Genomic DNA, 16,739 nt, shown 5'->3' with positions numbered 1-16,739 from the left:
CGCTTATGATAAACTATGCCTAGCTCTATATAATTATGGAGCTTATTTTGCCATTGTATATACATTTATATAAATCTTTTTAACATGTGGTGATGTGAACGTTTTACCTGTTTTGCCACTGCTCTAGCCAAATCTTTACAGGTTTCAGTTTTGCCTGTTCCAGCTGGGCCCTCTGGTGCCCCTCCAAGGTTTAACTGCAAAGCTCCCATTAATGTCCTATGACACAAGCATAAAGTACAACTGATTCTTTAATAGCACAGATTAAAATCTTATTTAACTGAAACTGCAGGATAAGTAAAACTTTAAAGCCATAAAGAAAATGAAAATAAATAAACTTTAGAGTTTAATATCTGTTAGTAGAAATTTTAATCTATTCTTTTCCCCAATGAGCTTTTTCCACCACATTAAGACTTGAAAGTAATGCTTAAGAATAAAGGCTTTTTGGCTGCAATATAGAGGTCATTACCATCGAGACCAATGAACACTGGATAATGTTAAGTACTAATAAAACGCTCTTTACAGAAAATCTTTGTCCTAGTTCAGTTTGGGGAGGACCTGAATAATGTTTTAAACATTGATTAATATAAGATTATTGTTCTAAAAATATGTAAAATTTATAATCTATCATTTTAACTGTGGCTCAAAAATGTTTATGAGAACATGAAAAACCTACTTGAGGCTCAAAAAGCCAAAAATCTCTTCTGAGCTAGTAAAGAGTGAAAATGTAATGCACATTCACAGCTTTATACCCATTACAGTATGTGAATTTACTTAATGTAATATTTTCTGATTAAAGATCTTGTTAGTCTAGAAACTTCTGAAAAAAATAATTCTCAGACTAACACAGCAGATGTCTTAAAAAGGAGCTTTACCACCAGAAGTGTATATCTAGCTTTGTAGAAAGATTTTCCACCACAAGAAAGCAAGTAAAATCAAGATATGACATTACAGTGGATGGAAATTTAAAGAAAAAAAAACTCTTACATGTTTCAGATCCAGAAAAAGACTTTAAAGGAGAAGTCCGGCATCGGACATTTTTTACTATTCAGCGAGTAGGACCTTATTTAGCTGTTATGGACTCCTTTCTCTCAATTGCGTCATGTGATTTCTTGGTGACTCACTGAAAATAATCTTTTTTTCCTGTGCTCTCAATGGGATCACAATTTCAGCAAGCAGCCAACAGAAACTTCCATTAGGGTTACTAATAATCATTATACTTAGTGATGAGCGAATTTACAGTAAGAACGAAGCAAAACCCCTTTTTTCTTATCTGTATTCTGCTCATTGGGCTGTGGGGCTTTGAAGTCTGCTCCTTTTCCTGACACTCCTCCCATGTGCTGGGAAAAGATGGATCCAGTCCTGGGAAACTTCTCCCTTTTTCTCAGGACTGGATCCATCTTTTTTCCAGCACCCGGGGAGGAGCAGCAAGAAGGGGAGCACACTTAAAAGCCCTGCAGCCCAATGAGCGGAATACAGATAGGAATGAAGTGATTCGCTTCGTTTCTACTGTTGAATCGCTTATCACTAATTATACTGCTCATCTCACGGATTTGATGAAAGTTCAGCTTCCTTACTGTATAGTTAGCCCCTTAGTTTATTTAAACATATATAGATATGAGGATTATTACACTGTTTTTCCAGCAAGCAGGGATGTTACTGGTTCTATCCCATGTGATGCTGTGAAAAGCATCATTTGATTGATAGCAGGTTTGAAAGAGAAATTATTACATTTTAAAAATTGACTTTTTAAAGTCAAGATGGTGGCTGGTAAGAAGTAACATGTCTGTGAATGGATGCCTTGCTTTGGTAAATCCTTGTCATGTTGCAATACATGCATATTTATATTTATAGGGGACAATGTAGCCATTTAGTACTTCATTGGATTTTTTTCACAGATTTTCACTGATCTCCTTGAGCTCTGTGATTGCTGTTTTTTGTCAGAAGTAACATGACCCTACTATCTTCTTATTTTGTCTTATTTGAGGATTGTGACAACATGTATAAAGCTTACTGTAACAGGATTGTGAAGAGTCACATTGAAAATCTTTTCTGAAGGGCAATTCTGTACTACTGGACTGAATATCCAGCAATAGAAATTACAGATTGCTGAACAGTCACATCATTACCATGACAGCAAGCAGGCATGCCAACAAAAGTTTTCCAGGCACATGATTTTTTTTTCTGTACAGAAACTGTTTGCTAAATTATTACAGACAGATCTTGTAAAATCCCCCTTTTCCCATTCACGTTTTAAGGGAACATTTGAGTTTTATCTCCCTTATTCTTTTCACATTTGGTTCCTAGTTTATACTGTGAAGACATGAAAACATTTTTATTCCTGTTTACGCAAAGGTCAGCATGTGCTGTGTTAAAGAAAATGTGGTAAATAAATGGCTGTTCGACCATAAACGACAGGTGGTATTTGAATCACTCTTGTTTTGTAATTTTGAAGCTACTTTAAATGTATTAGCTCTGCCAGAAACAAACAAATCACAAGCAAACTTGCTGTCTGCATGAACATAGCTACATTAATTGTTGTCTAGAAATGGCAGCATGACATTATTTCAGTAAGACACCACTAAGACACCAAAAGCCATTAAAAGAAATGTTATCTGGCAGGAGGGCATTTTTCTAAAGTTCCTATGGTGAATCATTATGCTCACTTTGTACTAGCTAAATGTGTTACTTGGAAGGAAGGTATTTATATTAAACATTAAAGTTTCTTCTCAGGTTGCTAAGATACAAAGAAACCAACGTTATGTTAGGCCACACACTAAATGTTGATACTAAATAAAGAAAAACAGAATACCATGTGCATTGTATACGCTGCATACAAAAAGACTAGTAAACATGAAAATAAAAATACAAAGGTAAATGTCTAGGTTACGGTATTAACCTTTAAATGAATAAGAGGAAAAAATAAATTAAATCTTTTGTAAGGTTACATTCTGTCAGGTCTTAGAAGTGAATTAAAGTCAGCAGATGCAAAAACTAGTAATTGTGCATCTTTAGGCTATGTTCCCACTACTGGTAAGGCTTGTCATTTGACGGCAAATGGTGGGGCTCTTTTCATAATGATGGCTGCAAATAAAGTTTATAAACAGAATATTTTGCAATGCAATCCCGTACTGGGAACATAGACTATGGCCAGGTTCACACTATGTATGACACTGGCTGTTCCAGCCAAATGAACTTTATTTCTTTTTTTGGGATGCAGGCGCATTCGGGTATTCAGACTGTTGCAACTGAAACATAGAATTCAAATACTAAATAATGACTAAGACATCAGTTTAGGTTGTATAACACAAGCCAAGCACTGTGCCAAGGTCCGAACAGGCACCCTTTTATGTCCTGGACTTTTATGACCAAATTAAGTTAGGAGGATGTACCCTATGTAACAAGAATATAACAATATTTACCTGAAACACCGATCAGTGAGTGGTGTCAAGACAAGTCTGCCTGAGTTTCCCAAATATTCATATCCATAGGGAACACTGGTGGTGACCATTCTGACCACTACATTGCCATCTTCCCAGTAATATCTCATTTGTGCAATCCAGCTAAAATCTGAGATGTTAGAAATTCTTTGCTTGTTTAAACTGGAAACAACATCACGAGCTTTAAGAAAAAAAAAGTTATTTTATACTACATCATACAAGACCATATGTTGAATCAACCAACTTTCGATGTTAGAAATGCTATTCAAATTTAGCTTGATATTGGATACATTAGGAATACAGTAAAAAGTGAAGAGACACAAACTACCACATAAAATGTGTTTGGGACTAGCATCGTATAAGTACCTGGTTTCCTATGCATTTACAGGGTATTCCCATCTCATGCCAAAAGCAGTCTTGTTGATCACTGCCCACAACATGCTTCCTCTCTTGGCTGTGAAAGTTATCAGCAGAGGTGGTAAGAGGGAGAAAGTTAAAGTAGAAGTCCGGCAAAAATTTCTATTAAAGTATTTTATTACCCCCCCAAAAGTTATACAAATCACCAACATACACTTATTATGGGAAATGCTTATAAAGTGCTTTTTCCCTGCAGTTGCTACTGCATCAAGGCTTCACTTCCTGGATAAAATGGTGATGTCAAGACGTGACTACCATTTTATTCAGGAAGTGAAGCCTTGATGCAGCATTAAGTGCAGGGAAATGAGCACTTTAAGTGCATCTCCCGTAATAAGTGTATATTGGTGATTTGTATAACTTTTGGGGCGCAATACAATTCTTAAATAAAAAATTTTGCCGGACTTCTCCTTTAAGTGCCGGATAGCAGAAGAAGTAGGACCTGCTCTCTGGATAACCCCTTTAAGATAAGAGAAGAAAGGATATGCAGAGCAGCTCTGTAACACCTCTTTTTAAAGGCAGCTTTCTGTTAAGGTCAGTATTTAACTCCCATTTTAGACTTGGGATATGAATGCAATGTAAAACCAGAAATCTCTGCAGAAGGACAGAACACCCATCAGTAAGCCCACAACTAAAGTTGTAAAATGTAATTAAAACACTAAGTTGTATAATGTTTAATAATAACAGGAATATCATCTATTAAACAAAAAGGTGCTATCAAGAGTAATGTTAGAAGTTAAAATACTCTAGTAATGCATACAGCAGGTTACTGTAATGCCCATTCTTTGTAAGGTAATGACCACTGTGCATGTCCACAGACATACAGGCTCTAAACATTCAAAAGGAAATAGGACTAGACTTGAAAAGACAAGCAGAAATGTGTCTTTTGTTTTTACCATTTGATGGCAGAGAAAGCCAATCATTTCTGGAGCCAATATTTAATGTCTAATGATATTTGCTTTGTTAATTTGTGTGTACTTGGATTTAAGCCTGAAAGTTATGTTACAAAGATATTAAATCAAAGAACTTTATCCAAATCTGATTTTGCTCAGATATCTGTTTATTGTGCTGGTATTCTGTGATATTTAATAGGAATCTGGTTGATTAATGAGGTGTTTAATTTTTACAGTCACTATTAAAATGAAAAGCAGTCTGTGTTATCTCTGAATATTCTATATCAAAGGAGCCTGATGCTCATTATGAATAATCACTTGCAACTTATGAAAGAAATGTAAACTCAGTATAAAACAGGATAAAAAGTTTAAACCTTAAAAACACTTAAAGAACTAAAAACATCCAATTCCCCACATCTATTCAAGAAGCTGTAGTTAAAAGAAGCCTATAAATGGCCAGTAGAAGGGAACAAATAGATAGTCAGATATATATAGGGGGAGATTTATCAAACATAGTGTAAAGTGAAACTGGCTCAGTTGCCCCTAGCAGCAAACCAGATTCCACCTTTCATTTTCCAAAGAGTCTGTAAGGGATGAGAGGTGGAATCTGATTGGTTGCTAGGAGCAACTAAGCCAGTTTCACTTTACACCATGTTTGATAAATCTCCCCCATAGTGTTTGATATCAGTTCCAAAATATAAAATATCACTTGTTTAAAATAATCGTTTTTTAATTGTAATGGTTATGTTAATTTCTAAAATATGATGAAAAACTTGACTTAAAACTTAAACATTACTCAAGGACAAAGATAATGCAGACCTGGCTTGGGAAATGTGAGGCCAAAACATTGATGACTGTAATGGTGTTGTTGGTGTTGGTGTTGTTTTTTAATAGTACAGAGCTAAAAACATAGGACTACAAGTTATGCAGAATCTTGGCAAAAAAATGTTGTGTAACTTAATTACAGCTATCCCATACAGAACTATGTGCTGGGAAGGGGGAGGATGGAAAAAGTAACATGCTCTAACCTCCCCAGCTTCAACGCTGGTGCTGGTATCCTGCAGCTCTGATCCCCCGGTCCTGTCCGCTTCTGGATTTGAGTGGGAACCTGTAACGTGATGTGCCAGGTCTACATTCTGCCCACTGAGACCCAGAAGTGGCTGGGACCGGAGGACCAGAGCGGAAGGATACCGGTACCAGCCCTGGAGCGGGGGAGGTAGGGGCATGTTAATTCTTTCATTCTCCCCCTCCCTAGCACTGCCATAAATCACCCCAACCCAAAGTTCTCCTTTAAAGCTGTATTATTGAAATAATATTCCCTAGTAAGGCATATAGAAATACGGGGGGGGGGGGGGGGTTGAGGGAGGGGATCCACTGCTTTGGGTTTTGAGTGAAGTAATTACCACTGTGGTGCCCTAAGCCTTACTTTGCATTACACAGTCACCAGTTCATTTAAATTTACACTATGTAAACCTAAAAACCTTCCATGCAGAGGATAACACAAGTTTACTGTGTAGCCAGAGCCAGTGTCTAAAGCAGTGCTTTTAATTTACATGGTTGTCTAGATGATACAATCATTTAAACTTTTTTTTTTTTTCATTTGGCAGAAAAGTGTAACACAGTGGCAAAATAGAGAATGAATGATAATAAAAAAAAAAGTTTTACAGTAGGTAATTATATTTTAATCAGGTGCATGCAAAGCACAAGGAAATAGTCTTGCTACGTAACACTCCATTATCATTACCTCTATTATTTTGCTAGAAAACAAAAATGTTCTGTAGAACAGTAATATAACCATAGCCAACAAGAAAACCAGCCCATTTCTTATGTTGTACTTAGTTAATTACAACTACTAAACCATCACACCCAACAAATAACCCATCATGTTACATTCCAACAGGGGCTGAAATACCATTCACTAAATCTGTTTAATAGAAGGCAAGCTACAAAGTATTGACATTGAAATATCTAGATTACGTTACAGCCAAGTCAATGTGCCGTTAAACACGTACATCCTGAATTTATCTTGTGAAAAATAAACAAGCACTCACAGAGTGAAGTGCGTGTGAACCTCGCTTGACAGGAGTGTAATAATAATGCCACGAGTCAAGGAGAAAGTGTAAAATTGCCATTGTTCTGTAGATATATATTTTAAGAAAAACTGAAATAAATGGACAACTTGACTGAATTGTTGCTATCAAAGGAAAGTTAAAAGGGTGTACTAAAAAAAAGTTATAACTGTCTGGAGGCAAGCTTAACTTTTGTGCTAACAAATTAAATGGATTTTCAATCCTCAATCTTCTTTCTTATTCATTGAAAAAGAGAGCAATTTCGCTGGCTCTGCTGTTGCTATTCGATATAAACACCACTGCAGCAGCTCATATATTCTTCTCTTAACCTTCTGTGAACCTTCATTGTACAAATTCCTGTTGTATGGCTTTCTATGAATGTTGAAAGGGCACTGATCTTCAGACGCTAGAAAATAGTTCAACAATGAATACCAAGGGTAACTATCTAGAGTACTAGATCCCGATATTACATAAAATACTATTCAATACAATCATTTATTGACAATATTTCAAATGCAGGATGTTCATTGAAAAATGGAAGTTGTATTAGAAGGGTAACAGCCCTTTAGCAGGTATAATTTAAAATTGTAATTTTAAACATTAGTGTCATTGCTGGGCAAATTTGATCTCAAAATCTGTTTAGTGTTCATGTGTTTGTTGCGTTGATTATTGCTTCTTTACAGCTTTTATTCAATGTAGTGATCTTTGGTTGCAGAGTTATTCTACAGGTAATACTTTAATGTTTAATTTAAACTTAGTGACAAAACATTTCTAAAACAAAATGTCAAAAACGAATACAAGTAACAGCTCAGTAAGCATTCACACTCCACTGGTCTCTATGGGCAATACAGATGTCATGGATAGATAGAGATAGTGGGGCTTTGCTCTAACCCACAATCCCTGTCCCTACCTACTTTGATAATCCACCCTAAATGGTGGGCCTCAGCTGGGTTACGGCCCCTACACTAAACTACATGCAGAAAAAAACAGGGAATAAATGGACATAGGCCAAGATGGGTACAAACAAGATACACAAAGTTTAACAAGCAAGGGTCAAACCAGGATAGAATATCATGTCCCAAATCAGAAAGCAAAAGCAAGGCCAAAGACAAGGCAAATAATCAGGGGGAAAGCTCATAGGAGAGTTAATAATAATAATAATAGTTTTATTTGTATATTGTTTAAGGCTGTGTTCACATATGGTGTTTTTATTGCATTTTTGTCATAATTTTCCCACTATTGTCACATGAATTGTGCATTTGTGGTAAAATAATGCCATTTTTGCAGCAATTTTGCAAAAAATCCCAGCAAGAATGGTACTATTTTACTGTAAATAAGCAATTGGTATAATACCAACTCGCAAAATAGTTGGAAAATCAGGCAAAAACAGCTCCACGTGTAAACAGAATCTTAAACAAAGCACAATTTGTAAAATTAATCAGCATGACCAACAACGTCTTTTTTTTTTTTTTTTTTTTTGCCATTTGGCGGCCATTTTTTGGGACCACTGCCATTTAGTGGGCAATTAACATTCCTTATGTTTTAAATTACCAAAAATTACCAAAAAGAGACATTGTGTGGTTGTGGCCAAAATGTTGTATTTTGAAGTAAAATCATTTACACCTTTGTACTGTTCTTTTGCTTCATGAAACTGATCACTTCCTGGTTTTCTCTCAAAACTGCAACTCTACTGTTGCCATGTAACAGGGCAGATACTTTCTCATAATCCATCTTTGCTTGCATGTGTAATAAAGACCAACTGCTAGTATAAATGGTATCGATCAGAAGACTGCAGTTGAGCATAAGTGCATGATTGACTCACCTTAGTGGATGCCCAAAGATGGGTTATAACCATGGGCAACAGGTTATCAAAATAAAACATGGTGCAATAGGAAGCTTATATATCTCAAGCAGTACATTTTGACACGTTTAATTTCACACCTATTGTCTTTGTGACACAAACCCTTTAAGTGTATAGTCATCAATTTGGCAAATTAGTTTCAATATAGATATATGTTAGGTTATGCATTTAAGCACTAAAAATCTTTATTCGCCATCTATAAAGGGGACAAAAGTTGGGAGAGTGAGCTGCTGAGATGGATCTGGGTGCATTGTAGATCATTGATTAAATAACAGTATGCAATGTCAGTCAGCTGCTTCAAAGGCTAGCAGGATACTGTTATGAAGAGACATAATATTACCACTTTAGTGCAGCCTCATCTGTAATATGTGGTTAAGTTCTGAGCACTGGTTCATGAAAAAGAGCGCCCTGGAGTTAGAATACATACAAAGAGGAACAATTAAATTTATAAGGGATCTTATTTTGACTAAAGATTAAAAGGATAAAATGTGTTTACGAGTACATAGACGACACAGCCAAAACAATATTGTAAAAAGTTAAAAAAAAACAACTTAAAATACAAGAGGTTAAAAAAAGAGAAAAAAGTCTCCTAAAGTCTTCTTTATTATAAGAAATATGATCAGTGAAATAGTCACCTTAGGAGCTTGTCTCTGCATTTTTAAGCTAGGAGGTCAAGAGAGACAATTTCTTAAAATGAAGTACCATTATCATTCTTTTTTTTTTTTTTTTTTTTTGCATGTCGGTACACTCCAATCATGACATACATTTTTTTTTACTATAAACTGATATATTCTCATCAAGCTGTTAGTAACCAGATATAAAGACAAAATAAACATATCCGCAAATTTGTAAATCCAGTTTACAGATAAAGCTGTTTTGACATTTGGTCAATTAATGATTCTTTTGTATAGAATCATGCTTTGAAGACACCAAGCAGGTTTAGTCCAGTAGAATAAAATAAAGATTTCAGCTTTGAAAATGCCTGGGTGTGCTGACACAAATGACAAGCATAAAGGAATTCATTTGGAAAATGAAAAGGGAAATGCAGTCTCAAATTGACAGGTAGCATAGATGAAAATAAAATAAAATTGTGTAGAAACAGGAGGACATAAAATCACACAGATTGGACAGGCACATTTTGTATGAAAAAGTGCAAAAAATCATGGCATTTTTACGGCAGAACTAAACTTTGAGGTTAACTCTGGGAGGTTTAACCATTTAACAAATGGAGATTTTTTAGATTGTCATTGGTCAGAAGTAGTGATGCTTAAATGTGCCGAATGTTTAAGTTTGTGTGAACCAGAAAAGCTGCCAGAAGAAGTTGGATACAGCCCTAGGGCTTCCAGGAAAACATGAATACAGCTTATGGCTATGTTTTGCAACCATGGTCCTTATTTAATTAATTGTCAAATCGTGTTAAAGTCTATTGAATCCCAGCCAGAGTGTATACACTCCGGCGGGATTCAAAATAGCTGCAGAAAAAACTGACATGTCAGTCAAGACTGACAGAGCAGACAATTTAAAGTGCGACTCTGGCTGTACTTTAAATTGTCGGCTATGGTTAATTGGTATACGGGCACACCCAAATGCGCCCGCATCCCAATTAAAAAGGAATGAAGTTTATCCATTTGGTACTGCATTACCAGCTAGGATAAACTTCCCAGACAGCGGCCGTTCGGTCTTACAGCATGTGAACCCAGCATGTGAGCCTGAAGCTGGATCCATGCTTTCCAGGATTCTTGAAGCTTTCCATAGAGTTGCATAATACTTCTTTTATTTTGCTTTAAAATGACAGCCGTCCAAAAGGACAGACGAAATATGGCCAAAAAAAAGATTTTGTTTGAACATAACCTATGGGTGCCTTGCTGTCCAATAACTCATTATAAAGCACCTCTTTCACAAAGGTTTTAATGCGCCCCTTTACCTGCAGCATGGGTTCACATATGATATGTCTACCTAGTTCTTTGTGACTTTACTATAGTTCTTTTTTCCACAGTATTGTACACATATACAGTAATTATTCATTTAGTCCCTTTCACCAGTTGAGCAATCTAAGAAACTACATTACGCAAAAAAAATGCAGAGAATCCATTAAAATAAAAGACGTGGTGGCCGTCTCTATCCAAAACACGTTTATAGAGGGCCCTTTCTTGCAGTTTTATGTCTGTTAAATATTCTTTACACATTACATGCCCTCAAAGAAAAGCAATTGTGTTTTCTGAAATGCCTTTTTGTCCAAAATTAAAGTGAAATAGGGCTCTTTGGTAATAGCAGGAGATTTTAAAAGGTCTCTATAGCCATCAATGAATACTCTCCTCTACTGTAACAAATGAGTGCCAATATAATTTAGTCAGGGATTCCAACATGCCTCAACCCACCCTCTCTAAGACTAAAACATACTTGCATTTTATTAACTTGTTTAAAATCCCAGTGGGCAAAATTAAAAAAGAAGTCTCTCCCCATTGTGGAAGAATAGATACTCAAAGTACTGTAATAAAAACTCTAAAATTCACTTTGTAGTAGTGATGAACGAATACTGTTCGATCGAATAGATATTCGATTGAAAAGTAAGGTATTCGATCTATTGAATATTATTGAATAGTTCGCCACATATTCAATAAGCGTTCATATCCCCCAGCTTCCGTTTTTTACCTCCAAGTGGTCGAATAGATGTTTTTCAATAATCGAATACTTGTTCCCATAGACTTTAATGGGATCAAATATTCGAATATTCGGGAGATATTCATCCAAATATCAAATATTCAAATATTTCACTATTCACTCATCACTACTTAGTAGCATGTGTGGTGGGAGTGCATAGTATTAACCTCCTTTTGGAAAAGTTCAAGGAAACTTTTGGAATCTATACTGTTGTTTCCTTTCACTAACTGGAGTCCTTGTGTAGAGTTACTATCGCTTGAGCTTGATGAGCTTTCTGTCCCAGACTGTACAATAGTAGTTCATGTCCTGTTAGTAACTAGAAATAATATTGCAAGGAGATGACAAAGAAAAAAATTAAGAGAAAATTACCATACCAATGCTCCCCGATATTATTGCTGCAGCGCAATTCAACCACCAAATGGAATCTTTAATAGCGTCTAAGAAACACACCATTGATACATGCTACAGTACTTGGTGCATAACAGGAAACGTGTCTCTAGGCTAGTTTACTTTACCGATTGAGATGGACTGTAATATAATGTATATTATGCTCACTGCTTATATGGAATATATGGAATTAGCTTGGTACACTATTTTTCTATCCCTAAAATGTGAACACAACTATTGTTATTATTGTTGTTGTGCCTCTTATTAATGTGCTCTTGGCTAAACTGTTTTCCATTTCCCTTCCTTTTCCATTCCTTTGCCATTTCACTTTAACCTAGTCATATTATCCTCATTCTTCTACTTCCAAGATAGTCTTAATCATTCCTCCCTTTCCCTTCCTCTAGAAATTTTCACATTTGTTGTATAATGTATTTACCCTTTGCTTCTATTAAAAGACGTCAATAAAATAAGTTAAAAAAGTATAATCATAGTTACTGTATGTAGACTATTATCAAAAAGCAATGAAAAAATAACAAGGAAAACAGTAATTTTGGTTTTGACATTTTAAGACATTAAATACGTAATTGTGAGTTGTATAACATAGATAAAATATGTAACCTTAACAAATACAAAATCAGAAAACCATTAAAATACTTTAAATACCCCACAGAATTCCTGACACTATCATTAATTAAACACTGAGCACAGTAACCCATATTTATCTCCACAGATTTAGAAGTGACAGATGATCATCATTAAGGAGATGACAAAATGATCTATCCAACATTAGCTGTGAAATTTAAGCTAATTTCTTTTCCAGGTAATGACACCTAGATGCATTTCCCCCCCCCCCCCCCCAAAAAAAAAATGCTTTGTATATAACGGGGAAAAAAACATTAAATCAGATTTAGATGAGTTTATAACAAGTCACTAGACACACTACTGTATGTTACGGGTACATTTGCAGTTATTAGCAGGTATATTCTTTTGAACTTTTAAATAAATAAAGCCTTTTCCAAAGTTTTGCCCCAAGTAGTATCTGTCCAATATTGAACATAGTTCTCAGTTCAGTATAAACATGGGGTTCACACACTTCTTTCTTATCCTGTGAAGTATGTAGCCATTGGCAATACAGATGCAGACATTTTTTAAAGTATTTCTTATTTGTTGTTATTATTTATTATTGCTTTTTGCTTATTAGTCTATCTTCACACTATGTTTAAGAGCTATACAACGAACGCTGTTAAACTCCCAACCGCTGGGCTGCATTCAGGACGTTCTTGCAGCCAGTACCTCTGTATTGGCTGCAGGAACTTTTTTTTTAACATTGACTTGTGGGCACCATTCGGTGTGTCCACAAATATAAAAATCATTCACTTCAATGTAATGTGCGGACGCCAGACGACTTTACATTGTTTTAACAGCTATTACTTCCTGACGCTGTTTACTGAACAGCCTCCGGAAATAAAAGGCAGGTAGATTATTTTAATGCTGGTTCTAAAGAATGGGCATTAACATAAAGCTGTGTGAACACAGTGGGTGACATTGCATTGACTTCAATGCCGCCCCTGCAGTAAAGAATGGATGCTGGTTTCATTGCAATCAGCACCCAATCTTTACTAAAATATTACGCCTTATGATGCAAAAAAGATTTAATTTTGCTTCAGAAGCTTGCTTGTGACCTGTATTGTATGGCTATGTTCACACTGTGTAATATTTCAGTAAAGAACGGACACTGATTGCAATGGAATGGCGCCCACTGTGTTCACACAGCATTATGTTAACTGTTGAAATAATATACCTGCCTATTATTTCCGAAACGTCCAGAAAAATTAACTGCTTACACAATGTAAAGTGTGGCAGTTGAACTTTGCATTGACGTGAATGGTAATTTATTTGCAAGCACACCCGATGATGCCTGCAATTCATTGTTAAAAAGTTCCTGCAGCCGATGCAGAGGTATCAGCTGCAGGAACATGCTAAATGCAGCCCAGCGGCTTGCAGTTTAACAGCGTCTATTGCTATGCACATAGTGTGAACATAACCTATGTCCATTCCTTCACAAAGATTTAATTCTCCCCTAAAAACTAACTTATGTGTCATCTACTATTTTTCCCCAGGAACAGGGGAATTCTGGAGAAAATTTTTTTTCACATCAATTGGTATCAGAAAGGTAAAAAGATTTGTACATGACTTCTGTTTAAAAAAAAAAAAAACGTAAGCCTTCAGTACTTATCAACTGCTGTATATCCTGCAGAAAGTGGCTTATTCTTTCCTGTCTGACAGGGTGCTCTCTGCTGCCACCCATTGTTTGTGACAGGAACTGTCCGAGGCAGATGAGGTTTTCTATGGGGATTTACTACTGCTCTGGAAAGTTCCTGTATTGGACAGAGGTAGCAGCAAGTAGCACTATTTCAGACAGGAAATAACACACTACTTTATACAGTATACAATAGTTGATAAGCACTTGAAGGCATGAAATGTTTTGATAGACGTAAATTACAGATCTGTATAACTTTCTGACCAGTTGATCAGTTGATTTAAAAGCAATGTTTCTTTCACTGTATTACCACTTTTTTTTTTATTTCTACGAACACATTTTGCACTTCACTAATGTTAGATCTACTGAGCAGAAAAAAAATATTTAGAATAATCTATCTATTCTATCCATAAACAGGATGGGTGATGCCCGATCTCGTGTGTAAAAATATAAAATCTTTACAAATTATCTGATTTAGGAAACCGTAGTTTAAGAAAAACAGAATTATCATTATGCCTTTGAGGACATTGCCTCAACCATTAGACTTGCTAGTAGGGAAGCCTAGATTGGTGAGGAAAGATCAGAGAATGTTGTGTGCTCAGTGAGCGGGTAATCAAAGAGACAGATCTGGTTGACATCCTCCTCTGTGCCAATTAAATGTGACCTCCCTGCTGATGCTTTAATGGTCTAATTAAAGTTAAGTTTCAATTCTACTAAGTTAGAGTCAGGGTACATCATTCATTTAAGCACACTTGTGTATTCTGTATGGTACTTTCATAATGGTAAAGTCCTTTATACTGTAAATGATATGTGTTATTAAAAGTCAAAAGATCAATAACTATAAAGACGTAGCAAATACAACTTGTCAACAGCTATCTGTGCAGATTATTGCATTAAAAGCTGTGAGCATGTAACAATCTTCAGCAACACTAATATGTGCTTTTTACTCTTCAGCCACTAGAGCCCCTGACTGCTTTTAACTGTGCAAAGAAAGTGTAAAACTCATATATTTGTAAAAGTGCAAAATCTAGAAAATGTACAAATGTAGTTATAACAGTTTCTAAAATTTATGGAAATAAATGGTTTGACTAAATGTAACAAAATTAATCACCCCGTATTTTTAACACTGTAACTTGGTAGGTCACATAAAATTATATATGTCAAGTATAGTTGCAAGATTCTGTAAGACTCTAAATGATGCATCGATTGGAGAACATTTTTCCTATATTGTAGACAGGAGGTATTGGGAAAAATAATTCCATAAAAATTAATTATCACTGCACATGCCTCACTCTGATCATTTGCATCTCAGCACTATTAATACTAACTTCAGGAGTTAGTTACAATTTGATCAAAGTGCATAAGCCCATACACCACTTCATCAGATCACTGGCTGCAGGAGAGTGCAGTGATTGGCTAAGCAGGCTGTCAGTGAGCAGGAGACCACTGGCACCAGGGGGCATTGGGAGAAGCGTGGAGATAAGTATGGCTACCAATTACCTTTTTGTTCACATTTTTCATCTCTTGAAGGGATGATTAAATGAAATATAAAAAAATTGAATAAAAAAATGTAATAGGTTTCTACACCACATATTAACACCGCCACAGTTCTAATGTGTCTTGCAAAAAAAAAACTATTACATTGTTTTCTTTCTAAATTTTGCATATTTCATTTAAACATCCCTTTAAGGTATGATATACATAAAAATATGAGCAAAAATATGTAAAAGGTTAAACAGGCACTCTCTGCTTTGCCAAGCAGGGGGCACCTGGTTAAATTTTCGAGTCTCCCATTGATTTCAATAGGGCTTGTTACTTGATTAGCCCTCAAGCATTGGCTCAACACTAATGGCCACACACCCAAATGCCGTACATGGTCCAGCACTCCTTCTACTTTGGAGTGTTTCTAATCAGCAAGTCTGTATATAGTGTTGATGTCTAGTTCCTTCAGTCCTCTGAGCAAAAAGTTAACTTCTCCATCTGCCTCATTTTGGTGTGGTGCCATGCGACAGCCATTATTGCCGCAGTGCAATGTCCGTGGGGTGGGGGGGGAGGGCTAGTTCTGACATGTTGCTGGACCACTCCATCACAACTTCCTCAGGCACTGTTGTTGTTGCATGGTGTTCGCCCCTCAGCACTTCAGCCATTTAGCAAAATGTAGCTAACTTCTGATTGTGCTGAGAAACAGACCATAAGTGTTTAGCATAGGGATGTGCAGGCATGTCTGTTTTTTTTCTTTATTGAATTACTTAGGATGCATCAGAATGATGTCATAAAAAGCATCATTGAAATGTATGGTAAAATGATGAACTTAATAAGTTTAGTCTAAAAAACCTAAATGTGCTTTACTATTTCAATCAGAAAAAGAGAACATACCATGAACGTCTATGGTAATCAAAGCACCAAGAGTAATACGTTCCATTTTTGTTAACCTTCCTCTCACAAGATTAACAATATCTTCAATTTGGTCACTACATTTTTGTAGAATAATTTGCAGACCTTTGTTGTCTTCTAAAGCCTGAAAAGATAAAGAAGCAATAGAAAAATAAATGAAAGTAAAAATAGGAGCTAGTGAGTAGTGCCACATGAATATAATTTGTTTATTTTTCAGAATGTATAAAAAATATTGTGAATTCTGAGAATGAAGAATTGTCATCTATAGGCAGCTGACAATCTTGGACCATGATTTATAGAGGTAACTATTATAATGTGCCCCATTCCAGCAACAGTCCAGGAATTATTTCTCCACTGATATCA

At 35.8% G+C, this 16,739-nt stretch overlaps 1 protein-coding gene across 1 annotated transcript in view; it reads right to left on the bottom strand.

Annotated features, from left to right (window-relative positions):
• The window catches only part of LOC138783023 (dynein axonemal heavy chain 3-like), an 877,176-nt gene that overhangs the window by 472,684 nt on the left and 387,753 nt on the right, over positions 1-16,739 (bottom strand). Inside the window, exons 26-28 of the mRNA XM_069957145.1 lie at positions 16,359-16,500; positions 3,420-3,618; positions 108-216 (exon numbers count right to left, since the gene is read on the bottom strand). Of these exons, the coding sequence (XP_069813246.1) occupies positions 108-216; positions 3,420-3,618; positions 16,359-16,500 (450 nt within the window). The remainder of the gene's footprint in view (positions 1-107; positions 217-3,419; positions 3,619-16,358; positions 16,501-16,739) is intronic.

Source organism: Dendropsophus ebraccatus, chromosome 1 (genome assembly GCF_027789765.1).
Source record: "Dendropsophus ebraccatus isolate aDenEbr1 chromosome 1, aDenEbr1.pat, whole genome shotgun sequence".
Classification (NCBI taxonomy): domain Eukaryota; kingdom Metazoa; phylum Chordata; class Amphibia; order Anura; family Hylidae; genus Dendropsophus; species Dendropsophus ebraccatus.
Note: the sequence above shows the minus strand (reverse complement) of the source record. Positions and strands in the feature narration are given on the sequence as shown.